Source organism: Oncorhynchus masou, unplaced genomic scaffold (assembly GCF_036934945.1).
Source record: "Oncorhynchus masou masou isolate Uvic2021 unplaced genomic scaffold, UVic_Omas_1.1 unplaced_scaffold_2266, whole genome shotgun sequence".
Classification (NCBI taxonomy): domain Eukaryota; kingdom Metazoa; phylum Chordata; class Actinopteri; order Salmoniformes; family Salmonidae; genus Oncorhynchus; species Oncorhynchus masou.
The window spans coordinates 33232-46340 of NW_027008736.1; the positions used below are offsets into that span (position 1 = coordinate 33232).

The window sequence follows — 13109 nt, forward strand, 5'->3', positions numbered from 1 at the left end:
GAGGACACACTACAGACATACTGCATCCCCTCAGGAAGGCAGGTCACACTACGGGGAGGTTCAGATAATGTCCTTGTCCCATAGTGGTGAAAACAGACTAGTTGTGCAGTATTGTTTCTTTGTTGATTTGGGGTCAGTTTGGTTTGTTAGGATCCCCATTAGCTGTTCCTCATGCAGTGGCTACTCTTTCTGGAGTTCACTTTCCCTTATACCTGAAAGAGCAGAAAAATGTCACCTTTGCCATTTAGATTTACCCTCTCTGAGTCAGCTGCAAACACTGTCTATTGGGAAGCACTCCTCTTACTAACTCTCCATCCCTTTCTACCTCTCTTTCTCTCTCTCTCATGCTCTCCCTCTGTCTAATCCTCCATCTCTCTCCCTCTCTCTCTACCTCTCCCTCTGTCCTTCTCTCTCTCTACCTCTACCTCTCTCTCCCTCTCTCTCTCTCCCTCTCCCTCTCTCTCCCTCTCTCCTCTCTCTCTACCTCTCCCTCTCTCACCATCACTCCCTCTCTATAACCCTCCATCTCTCTCCCTCTCAACTCTCTCCCTCCCTCCCTCTCTCTCTACCTCTCCCTCTCTCTCTACCTCTCCCTCTCTCTCATCACTCCCTCTCTATAACCCTCCATCTCTCTTCTCCAACATCCCTATCCCTCTTTCTCCTCCCTGTCATTGTCCTCTCTTCTCCTCCCTCATCTCTCTCCCTTAATCTCTCTCGCTCCATCCCTCTCCTGCTCTCTCTCTGTTTCTCTTTCTTCAGGGTTATCATCGAGCCCCAATAGCTGGTAGTGGAGACTCTAATCGTCCTCCAAAATATACTGTCCTTATCTTTCTGCTGTGCTTTCTTCATCATATTTGGTATCCTGGGGGTTCAGGTCCTGTTAACATATACTTGTCCTCCATCTTTCTTCCTGTCTTTTTTCTCTGTTTTCCTTGTTCCTTCATTTATATACATATACCCTGTCTTTCTCCTCCAACATATACCCTCTTTCTCCATCAACATATACCCTCTTTCTCCTCCAACATATACCCTCTTTCTCCTTCAACATAATATCTGTCTTACTCCTCCAAAATATACACTGTCTTTCTCCTCCAAAATATACCCTCTTTCTCCTCCAACATATACCCTCTGTCTCCTCCAACATATACCCTCTTTCTCCTCCAACATATACCATGTCTTTCTCCTCCAACATATACCCTGTCTTACTCCTTCAACATATACCCTCTTTCTCCTCCAACATATACCCTCTTTCTCCTCCAACATATACCCTCTTTCTCCTCCAACATATACCCTCTTTCTCCTCCAACATATACCCTCTTTCTCCTCCAACATATACCCTCTTTCTCCTCCCTGTCTTTCTCCTCCAACATATACCCTCTTTCTCCTCCAACATATACCCCTTTCTTTCTCCTCCAACATATACCCTGTCTTTCTCCTCCAACATATACCCTCCTTCAACTTACCTGTCTTTCTCCTCCAACATATACCTCTATCTCCTCCAACATATACCCTCTTTCTCCTCCAACATATACCCTGTCTTTCGCCTCCAACATATACCCTGTCTTACTCCTTCAACATATACCCTCTTTCTCCTCCAACATATACCCTCTTTCTCCTCCAACATATACCATGTCTTTCTCCTCCAACATATACCCTTTCTCTCCAACATTACCTCTTTCTTCCAACATATACCCTCTTTCTCCTCCAACATATACCCTCTTTCTCCTCCAACATATACCCTCTTTCTCCTCCAACATATACCCTCTTTCTTCTCCAACATATACCCTCTTTCTCCTTCAACATAATACCTGTCTTTCTCCTCCAACATATACCCTGTCTTTCTTATCCAACATATACCCTGTCTTTCTTCTCCAACATATACCCTGCCTTTCTCCTCCAACATATACCCTCTTTCTCCTCCAATATATACCCTCTTTCTCCTCCAACATATACCCTGTCTTTCTTCTCCAACATATATCCTCTTTCTCCTCCAACATATACCATCTTTCTCCTCCAACATATACCCTGTCTTTCTCCTCCAACATATACCCTCTTTCTCCTCCAACATATACCTTGTCTTTCTTCTCCAACATATACCCTGTCTTTCTTCTCCAACATATACCCTGTCTTTCTTCTCCAACATATACCCTCTTTCTTCTCCAACATATACCCTCTTTCTCCTTCAACATATACCCTGTCTTTCTCCTCCAACATATACCCTCTTTCTCCTTCAACATAATACCTGTCTTTCTCCTCCAAAATATACACTGTCTTTCTCCTCCAACATATACCCTCTTTCTCCTCCAACATATACCCTCTGTCTCCTCCAACATATACCCTCTTTCTCCTCCAACATATACCCTGTCTTACTCCTTCAACATATACCCTCTTTCTCCTCCAACATATACCCTCTTTCTCCTCCAAAATATACCCTGTCTTTCTCCTCCAACATATACCCTCTTTCTTCTCCAACATATACCCTCTTTCTCCTCCAACATATACCCTCTTTCTCCTCCAATATATACCTTCTTTCTCCTTCAACATAATACCTGTCTTTCTCCTCAACATATACACTCTTTCTCCTCCAACATATACCCTGCCTTTCTCCTCCAACATATACCCTCTTTCTCCTCCAACATATACCCTGTCTTTCTCCTCCAACATATACCCTGTCTTTCTTCTCCAACATATACCCTGTCTTTCTTCTCCAACATATACCCTGTCTTTCTTCTCCAACATATACCCTCATTCTCCTCCAACATATACCCTCTTTCTCCTCCAACATATACCCTGTCTTTCTTCTCCAACATATATCCTCTTTCTCCTCCAACATATACCATCTTTCTCCTCCAACATATACCCTGTCTTTCTCCTCCAACATATACCCTCTTTCTCCTCCAACATATACCCTCTTTCTCCTCCAACATATACCATCTTTCTCCTCCAACATATACCCTGTCTTTCTCCTCCAACATATACCCTCTTTCTCTTTCTCTTTCTCATATTCCCTGAATCATTCTTGACCATCTATGTAATGACCTCCATATTATTCCATCAAGTGTGTCTATCCTTTGATAATGACATATGAAATAAACCACTTCTATGGTAACAACAAGACATCTGAAGTGGCTCTGTCCATTGTTCCCATTGTTCCCTGACAGCTGTTCAAAGGGAAGTTCTTCTACTGCTTTGGCCCCGACGTCAAGAACATCACCAACAAGTCTGACTGTCTGCAGGCCAACTACAAATGGGTTCATCACAAGTACAACTTTGACAACCTGGGACAGGTAAGAATGTCTCCCAGTATCAATTTCAGACGGGGTGTCGAACTGATGGACATGGTGAATGGACCAGTATGAAATACTGAACTGATGGACATGGTGAATGGACCAGTACGAAATACTGAACTAGTGGACATGGTGAATGGACCAGTATGAAATACTGAACTAATGGACATGGTGAATGGACCAGTACGAAATACTGAACTGATGGACATGGTGAATGGACCAGTACGAAATACTGAACTGATGGACATGGTGAATGGACCAGTATGAAATACTGAACTGATGGACATGGTGAATGGACCAGTATGAAATACTGAACTGATGGACATGGTGAATGGACCAGTATGAAATACTGAACTGATGGACATGGTGAATGGACCAGTACGAAATACTGAACTGATGGACTTGGTGAATGGACCAGTATGAAATACTGAACTGATGGACATGGTGAATGGACCAGTATGAAATACTGAACTGATGGACATGGTGAATGGACCAGTACGAAATACTGAACTAATGGACATGGTGAATGGACCAGTATGAAATACTGAACTGATGGACATGGTGAATGGACCAGTACGAAATACTGAACTAATGGACATGGTGAATGGACCAGTATGAAATACTGAACTAATGGACATGGTGAATGGACCAGTACGAAATACTGAACTCATGGACATGGTGAATGGACCAGTATGAAATACTGAACTGATGGACATGGTGAATGGACCAGTATGAAATACTGAACTGATGGACATGGTGAATGGACCAGTATGAAATACTGAACTGATGGACATGGTGAATGGACCAGTATGAAATACTGAACTGATGGACATGGTGAATGGACCAGTATGAAATACTGAACTGATGGACATGGTGAATGGACCAGTATGAAATACTGAACTGATGGACATGGTGAATGGACCAGTATGAAATACTGAACTGATGGACATGGTGAATGGACCGATCGACTGATGTTTTGTGTTTTTGTCTTTATATGTATATTTATATTTCATGTCTTTCATGTGTGTTCTGTCTGTCTGTGTATGTCTGCATTTCTGCATGTGTGTGTGTGTGTGTGTGTGTGTGTGTGTGTGTGTGTGTGTGTGTGTGTGTGTGTGTGTGTGTGTGTGTGTGTGTGTGTGTGTGTGTGTGTGTGTGCGTGTGTGCGTGTTCTGTGTGTATATGTGTGTGCGTTCTGTACCACAGGCTCTGATGTCCCTGTTTGTGCTGGCTTCAAAGGACGGTTGGGTCAACATCATGTACCATGGCCTGGATGCTGTAGGGGTGGACCAACAGGTAACTAGTCTAATAGTGGTCATTAAGTCAAACCATTATATTTCTATAGATGTATTAATTTTTCAGATGTGTTGGCTGACTGATCTATCAGAGAATACTCAACTCTCTCCCTCTCCTCCTTCGACTAAACACTCACATGCACCACTCCTCTCTCTCTCCCTCCTTTGCCCCCTCCCTCGCCCCTCCCTCCCCATCTCTCCCTCCCTCCCTCTCTCCTCCCCCTCTCCCCTCCCTGCCTCCCTCCCTCTCCATCCCCCTCCCCCCTCCCTGCCTCCCTCCCCTCTCTCTCTCCCCCTCTCCCCTCCCTGCCTCCCTCTCCATCCCCCTCTCCCTTCCTTCCCTCCCTCTCTCTCTCTCCCCCCTCTCCCTCCCTGCCTCCCTCCTTCTCCATCCCCCTCTCTGTTCCCTCCCTCTCTCCCCCCCTCTCCCCTCCCTGCCTCCCTCCCTCTCCATCACCCCTCTCCCCTCCCTGCCTCCCTCTCTCTCTCCCCCTCTCCCCTCCCTGCCTCCCTCACTCTCCATCCCCCTCTCCCTTCCCTACCGCTCTCTCTCCCCCTCCCCCCTCCCTCCCTCTCTCTCTCTCTCTCCCCCTCTACCCTCCCTGCCTCCCTCTCTCTCCATCCCCCCTCTCCGCTCCCTCCCTCTCTCTCTCCCCCCTCTCCCCTCCCTGCCTCCCTCCCTCTCCTCCTTCGACTAAACACTCACATGCACCACTCCTCTCTCTCTCCATCCTTCGCCCCCTCCCTCGCCCCACCCTCCCCATCTCTCCCTCCCTCCCTCTCTCTTCCCCCTCTCCCCTCCCTGCCTCCCTCCCTCTCCATCCCCCTCCCCCCTCCCTGCCTCCCTCCCTCTCCATCCCCCTCTCCCCTCCCTGCCTCCCTCCCCCTCTCTCTCTCCCCCTCTCCCCTCCCTGCCTCCCTCCCTCTCGATCCCCCTCTCCCTTCCCTCCCTCTCTCTCTCCCCCTCTCCCTCCCTGCCCCCCTCCCTCTCCATCCCCCTCTCCCTTCCCTCCCTCTCTCTCTCTCCCCCTCTCCCTCCCTGCCTCCCTCCCTCTCCATCCCCCCTCTCTGTTCCCTCCCTCTCTCTCTCCCCCTCTCCCCTCCCTGCCTCCCCCTCCCTCTCCATCCCCCCCTCTCCCCTCCCTGCCTCCCTCTCTCTCTCTCCCCCTCTCCCTCCCTGCCTCCCTCCCTCTCCATCCCCCTCTCCCTTCCCTCCCTCTCTCTCCCCCTCTCCCCTCCCTCCCTGCCTCCCTCCCTCTCCACCCCCCTCTCCCTTCCCCTCTCTCTCTCCCCCTCTCCCCCTCCCTGCCTCCCTCCCTCTCCATCCCCCCTCTCCCTTCCCTCCCGCTCTCTCTCTCCCCCCTCCCTCCCTGCCTCCCTCCCTCTCCATCCCCTCCCCCTCCCTGCCTCCCTCCCTCTCCATCCCCCTCTCCGCTCCCTCCCTCCCTCTCTCTCTCTCCCTCGCCCTCTCCCCTCCCTACCTACCTCCCTCCCTCCCCCTCTCTCTCCCCCCTCTCCCCTCCCTGCCTCCCTCCCTCTCCATCCCCCTCTCCCTTCCCCTCTCTCTCCCCCTCCCCCCTCCCTGCCTCCCTCCCTCTCCATCCCCCTCTCCCTTCCCTCCCGCTCTCTCTCTCTCCCCCTCTCCCTCCCTGCCTCCCTCCCTCTCCATCCCCCTCTCCCTTCCCTCTCTCTCTCTCTCCCCCTCTACCCTCCCTGCCTCCCTCTCTCTCCATCCCCCTCTCCGCTCCCTCCCTCTCTCTCTCCCCCTCTCCCCTCCCTGCCTCCCTCCCTCCCCTCTCTCCATCCCCCTCTCCGCTCCCTCCCTCTCTCTCTCCCCCTCCCCTCCCCTGCCTCCCTCCCTCTCTCTCCATCCCCCTCTCTGCTCCCTCCCTCTCTCTCTCCCCCCCTCTCCCTCCCTGACACCCTCCCTCTCCATCCGCCCTCTCCCCTCCCTGCCTCCCTCTCTCTCTCCCCCCTCTCCCTCACTGACTCCCTCCCTCTCCATCCCCCTCTCCCTTCCCTCCCTCTCTCTCTCTCCCCCTCTCCCCTCCCTGACACCCTCCCTCTCCATCCCCCCTCTCCCCTCCCTGCCTCCCTCCCTCCCTCTCCATCCCCCTCTCCCTTCCCTCCCTCTCTCTCCCCCTCTCCCCTCCCTCCCTGCCTCCCTCCCTCTCCACCCCCCCTCTCCCTTCCCTCTCTCTCTCCCCCTCTCCCTCCCTGCCTCCCTCCCTCTCCATCCCCCCCCTCTCCCTTCCCTCCCGCTCTCTCTCTCCCCCCTCCCCCTCCCTGCCTCCCTCCCTCTCCATCCCCCTCCCCCTCCCTGCCTCCCTCCCTCTCCATCCCCCCTCTCCGCTCCCTCCCTCCCTCTCTCTCTCTCCCTCGCCCCCTCTCCCTCCCTACCTACCTCCCTACCTCCCTCTCTCTCTCTCCCCTCCCTCCCTGCCTCCCTCCCTCTCCATCCCCCTCTCCCTTCCCCTCTCTCTCCCCCCTCTCCCCTCCCTGCCTCCCTCCCTCTCCATCCCCCTCTCCCTTCCCTCCCGCTCTCTCTCTCCCCCTCTCCCTCCCTGCCTCCCTCCCTCTCCATCCCCCTCTCCCTTCCCTCCTCTCTCTCTCTCTCCCCCTCTACCCTCCCTGCCTCCCTCTCTCTCCATCCCCCTCTCCGCTCTCCCCCTCCATCTCTCCCCTCCCTCCCTCTCTCTTCCCCCCTCTCCCTCCCTGCCTCCCTCCCTCTCCATCCCCCTCCCCCTGCCTCCCTCCCTCTCTCTCCATCCCCCCTCTCCGCTCCCTCCCTCTCTCTCTCCCCCTCTCCCCTCCCTGCCTCCCTCCCTCTCTCTCCATCCCCCTCTCTGCTCCCTCCCCTCTCTCTCCCCCCTCCCCTCCCTGACACCCTCCCTCTCCATCCCCCTCTCCCTCCCTGCCTCCCTCTCTCTCTCCCCCTCTCCCCTCACTGACTCCCTCCCTCTCCATCCCCCTCTCCCTTCCCTCCCTCTCTCTCTCTCCCCCTCCTCTCCCTGACACCCTCCCTCTCCATCCCCCCTCTCCCTCCCTGCCTCCCTCCCTCCCTCTCCATCCCCCTCTCCCTTCCCTCCCTCTCTCTCCCCCCTCTCCCCTCCCTCCCTGCCTCCCTCCCTCTCCACCCCCTCTCCCTTCCCCTCTCTCTCTCCCCCTCTCCCTCCCTGCCTCCCTCCCTCTCCATCCCCCTCTCCCTTCCCTCCCGCTCTCTCTCCCCCCCCTCCCCTCCCTGCCTCCCTCCCTCTCCATCCCCCTCCCCCTCCCTGCCTCCCTCCCTCTCCATCCCCCTCTCCCTCCCTCCCTCCCTCCTCTCTCTCTCTCCTCGCCCTCTCCCCTCCCTACCTACCTCCCTCCCTCCCCTCTCTCTCCCCCTCTCCCCCTCCCTGCCTCCCTCCCTCTCCATCCCCCTCTCCCTTCCCCTCTCTCTCTCCCCCTCTCCCCTCCCTGCCTCCCTCCCTCTCCATCCCCCCCTCTCCCTTCCCTCCCCTCTCTCTCTCTCCCCCCTCTCCCCCTCCCTGCCTCCCTCCCTCTCCATCCCCCCTCTCCCTTCCCTCCCTCTCTCTCTCTCTCCCCCTCTACCCTCCCTGCCTCCCTCTCTCTCCATCCCCCCTCTCCGCTCCCTCCCTCTCTCTCCCCCTCTCCCTCCCTGCCTCCCCTCCCTCTCTCTCCATCCCCCTCTCTGCTCCCTCCCTCTCTCTCCCCCACTCTCCCTCCCTGACACCCTCCCTCTCCATCCCCCCTCCCCTCCCTGCCTCCCTCCCTCTCCATCCCCCCTCTCCCTCCCTGCCTCCCTCTCTCTCTCCCCCCCTCTCCCCTCCCTGCCTCCCTCTCCATCCCCCTCTCCCTTCCCTCCCTCTCTCTCTCCCCCTCTCCCCTCCCTGACACCCTCCCTCTCCATCCCCCTCTCCCCTCCCTGCCTCCCTCCCTCCCTCTCCATCCCCCTCTCCCTTCCCTCCCTCTCTCTCCCCCTCTCCCCTCCCTCCCTGCCTCCCTCCCTCTCCACCCCCCTCTCCCTTCCCCTCTCTCTCTCCCCCTCTCCCTCCCTGCCTCCCTCCCTCTCCATCCCCCCTCTCCGCTCCCTCCCTCTCTCTCTCCCCCCCTCTCTCCCTCCCTGCCTCCCTCCCTCTCTCTCCATCCCCCTCTCTGCTCCCTCCCTCTCTCTCTCCCCCCCTCTCCCCTCCCTGACACCCTCCCTCTCCATCCCCCCTCTCCCGTCCCTGCCTCCCCTCTCTCTCCCCCTCTCCCCTCACTGACTCCCTCCCTCTCCATCCCCCTCTCCCTTCCCTCCCTCTCTCTCTCTCCCCCTCTCCCCTCCCTGACACCCTCCCTCTCCATCCCCCTCTCCCCTCCCTGCCTCCCTCCCTCCCTCTCCATCCCCCTCTCCCTTCCCTCCCCTCTCTCCCCCCCTCTCCCTCCCTCCCTGCCTCCCTCCCTCTCCACCCCCCCCTCTCCCTTCCCCTCTCTCTCTCCCCCTCTCCCCCTCCCTGCCTCCCTCCCTCTCCATCCCCCCTCTCCCTTCCCTCCCGCTCTCTCTCTCCCCCCTCCCCCTCCCTGCCTCCCTCCCTCTCCATCCCCCTCCCCCCTCCCTGCCTCCCTCCCTCTCCATCCCCCCCCTCTCCGCTCCCTCCCTCCCTCTCTCTCTCTCTCCTCGCCCCTCTCCCTCCCTACCTACCTCCCTCCCTCCCTCTCTCTCTCCCCCCTCTCCCTCCCTGCCTCCCTCCCTCTCCATCCCCCTCTCCCTTCCCCTCTCTCTCCCCCCTCTCCCTCCCTGCCTCCCTCCCTCTCCATCCCCCTCTCCCTTCCCTCCCGCTCTCTCTCTCCCCCTCTCCCCTCCCTGCCTCCCTCCCTCTCCATCCCCCCTCTCCCTTCCCTCCCTCTCTCTCTCTCCCCCCTCTACCCTCCCTGCCTCCCTCTCTCTCCATCCCCCCTCTCCGCTCCCTCCCTCTCTCTCTCCCCCCTCTCCCTCCCTGCCTCCCTCCCTCTCTCTCCATCCCCCTCTCTGCTCCCTCCCTCTCTCTCCCCCACTCTCCCCCTCCCTGACACCCTCCCTCTCCATCCCCCCTCTCCCCTCCCTGCCTCCCTCCCTCTCCATCCCCCTCTCCCCTCCCTGCCTCCCTCTCTCTCTCTCCCCCTCTCCCCCTCCCTGCCTCCCTCTCCATCCCCCCTCTCCCTTCCCTCCCTCCCTCTGTCCCTTTAGCCAGTGATCAACAACAGTCCATGGATGCTCCTCTACTTCATCTCCTTCCTCCTCATCGTCAGTTTCTTCGTTCTGAACATGTTTGTGGGTGTGGTAGTGGAGAACTTCCACAAGTGCCGTCAGAACCAGGAAGTGGAAGAGGCTAAAAGGAGAGAGGATAAACGACGGAGACGCATGGAGAAGAAGAGGAGGGGTAAGGGAGAGAGGGGAAGAGGAGATAGTGCAAGGTGCCTGGAGAGAGATTGGGAGGGTGAGAGGGAGAGAGGGGGAAAGGGAGGATGAGAGGTAGAGAGGGAGTGTGAGGGAGAGAGGGTGAGAGGGAAAAGGGGAGGATGAGAGGGAGAGAGGGAGTGTGGGGGAGAGAGGGTGAGAGGGAGAAAGGGAGAAAGGGAGGATGAGAGAGAGAGAGGGAGTGTGAGGGAGGGAGGGTGAGAGGGAGGGAGAAAGGGAGAAAGGGATGGAGGGAGGGTGAGAGAGGGTGAGAGGGAGAGAGGGAGTGTGAGGGAGAGAGGGTGAGAGGGAGAGAGGGTGAGAGGGTGAAAGGAGAGAGGGAGTGTGAGGGAGAGAGGATCAGAGGGTGAAAGGGAGACAGGGATGGAGGGAGGGTGAGAGAGGGTGAGAGGGAGAAAGGGGTGGAGGGAGGGTGAGAGAGGGTGAAAGGGAGAAAGGGAGGGAGAAAGAGAGGGAGGGAGGATGAGAGGGAGAGAGAGAGGGTGAGAGGGAGAGAGAGGGAGAGAGAGAGGGTGAGAGGGAGAGAGAGGGAGAGAGAGAGGGAGAGAGGGAGAGAGAGGGAGAGAGAGAGGGAAAGAGGGTGAAAGGGAGAAAGGGAGGGAGAGTGAGAGAGAGAGAAAGGGTGGGAGAGAGAAAGGGAGGGTGAGAGGGAGAGAGAGAGAGAGCGATGGGGGGAGAAGAACAGACAGAGATAGATCATCAATGATAGTGAGACTTGTTTAAGAGTATTACTCTTGACAGGAGGACATCACAGGAATGCTTTTGAATAGTGTACAGTAATATATAAAGCACTATTACCTGTGTTTGTCTCCCCTTGCCAGACGCCCAGAAGATCCCCTACTATGCCAGCTACAGCCCCCTCCGCCTGTGGATCCACACTCTGTGTACCACCTACTACCTGGACCTCTTCATCACCTTCATCATCTGTATCAACGTCATCACCATGTCACTGGAACACTACAGCCAGCCACGAGTAAGACTGGAGGGAGCGGTGTGCGTGTGTGGGTGGGGGTGGGGGGGGAACAGAAAGACAGAGTGTCGTGTGTTTTCATGTACCATGTTCCATATGTGACTCCTGTCTCTCCCCCCCCTTCCCTCCCACCTCCTTCTCTCTCTCCCTCCCTCCCACCTCCTCTCTCTCCCCCTCCCTCCCACCATCTCCTTCTCTCTCCCCCTCCCTCCCACCTCCCTCTCTCCCCTCCCACCTCCTTCTCTCCCCCTCCCCCCTCCCTCCCTCCCTCCCACCTCCTCTCTCGCCCTCTCTCTCACCTCCTTCTCTCTCTTTCTTCTCCCTCCTACCATCTCCTTCTCTCTCCCCCTCCCTCCCACCTCCTCTCTCTCTCTCCCTCTCTCTCACCTCCTTCTCTCTCTTTCTTCTCCCTCCTACCATCTCCTTCTCTCTCCCCCTTCCTCCCACCTCCTTCTCTCCCCCCCTTCCTCCCTCTCTCCCACCTCTCTCTCCCCCTCCCTCTCACCTCCTTCTCTCCCCTCCCTCTCACATACTCTCTCTCCCCTCCCTCTCACATTCTCTCTCTCCTCCCACCATCTCCTTCTCTCCACCTCCCTCCCCTCCCCCTCCTCTCTCTCCCCCTCCCTCTCACCTCCTCTCTCTCCTCCCTCCCACCATCTCCTCTCTCTCCTTCTCCCTCCCACCTCCTTCTCTCTCTCCCCCTCCCTCCTACCTCCTTCTCCCACCCACATCTTTCTCTCTCTCCCCCCTCCCACCTCCTCTTTCCCTCCCACCTCTTTCTATCTCCCCCTCCCTCCCATCTCCTTCCCTCTCCCCCCTCCCTCCCTCCCTCCCCCTCTCTCTCTCTCTCTCTCTCTCTCTCTCCCCCTCCCACCTCCTTTCTCCCCCACCTCCTTCTCTGTCTCTCCCCCTCCCTCCCTCCCTCCCTCCCTCCCCTCCCAACTCCTCTCTCTCCCCCTCCCTCTCACCTTCTCTCTCTCTCTCTCCTCGCTCCCACCATCTCCTTCTCTCTCCCCCTCCCTCCCAGCTCCCCTCTCTCCCCCTCCCTCCCACCATCTCCTTCTCTCTCCCTCCCTCCCCCTCCCACCTCCTCTCTCCCCCTCCCACCTCCTTCTCTCCCCCTCCCCCTCCCCCCCTCCCTCCCTCCCTCCCTCCCTCCCACCTCCTCTCTCGCGCCCTCTCTCTCACCTCCTCTCTCTCTTTCTTCTCCCTCCTACCATCTCCTTCTCTCTCCCCCTCCCTCCCACCTCCCTCTCTCTCTCTCCCTCTCTCTCACCTCCTTCTCTCTCTTTCTTCTCCCTCCTACCATCTCCTTCTCTCTCCCCCTTCCTCCCACCTCCTTCTCTCCCCCCTTCCTCCCTCTCTCCCCACCTCCCCTCTCTCCCCCTCCCTCTCACCTCCTTCTCTCCCCCTCCCTCTCACATACTCTCTCTCCCCCTCCCTCTCACATTCTCTCTCTCCTCCCACCATCTCCTTCTCTCCACCTCCCTCCCTCCCACCTCCTCTCTCTCCCCCTCCCTCTCACCTCCTCTCTCTCTCCTCCCTCCCACCATCTCCTCTCTCTCCTTCTCCCTCCCACCTCCTTCTCTCTCTCCCCCTCCCTCCTACCTCCTTCTCCCACCCACATCTTTCTCTCTCTCCCCCTCCCACCTCCTCTTTCCCTCCCACCTCTTTCTATCTCCCCCTCCCTCCCATCTCCTTCCCCCTCTCCCCCTCCCTCCCTCCTCCTCTCTCTCTCTCTCTCTCCCCCTCCCACCTCCTCTCTCCCCCCACCTCCTTCTCTCTCTCCCCCTCCCTCCCTCCCAACTCCTCTCTCTCCCCCTCCCTCTCACCTTCTCTCTCTCTCTCCTCGCTCCCACCATCTTCTTCTCTCTCCCCCTCCCTCCCAGCTCCTCTCTCTCCCCCTCCCTCCCACCATCTCCTTCTCTCTCCCTCCCTCCCCACCTCCTCTCTCTCCCCTCCCTCTCACCTTTCTCTCTCTCCCTCCCTCCTCCTCTCTCTCTCTCCCCTCCCACGTCCTCCCCCCACCTCATTCTCTCTCTCCCCTCCCTCCCTCCCACCTCCTCTCTCTCTCTCCCCCTCCCTCTCACCTCCTCTCTCTCTCCTCCCTCCCACCA

The 13109-nt window shown here is 57.3% G+C and overlaps 1 protein-coding gene across 1 annotated transcript in view; it reads left to right on the forward strand.

Annotated features, from left to right (window-relative positions):
- LOC135533173 (voltage-dependent T-type calcium channel subunit alpha-1I-like) overlaps nucleotides 1–13109 on the forward strand; it is a gene marked incomplete at its 3' end in the record, with an annotated part of 62911 nt that overhangs the window by 29464 nt on the left and 20338 nt on the right. Inside the window, exons 6-9 of the mRNA XM_064960577.1 lie at nucleotides 3162–3287; nucleotides 4494–4583; nucleotides 9792–9984; nucleotides 10844–10995. Coding sequence (XP_064816649.1) covers nucleotides 3162–3287; nucleotides 4494–4583; nucleotides 9792–9984; nucleotides 10844–10995 — 561 coding nt within the window. The remainder of the gene's footprint in view (nucleotides 1–3161; nucleotides 3288–4493; nucleotides 4584–9791; nucleotides 9985–10843; nucleotides 10996–13109) is intronic.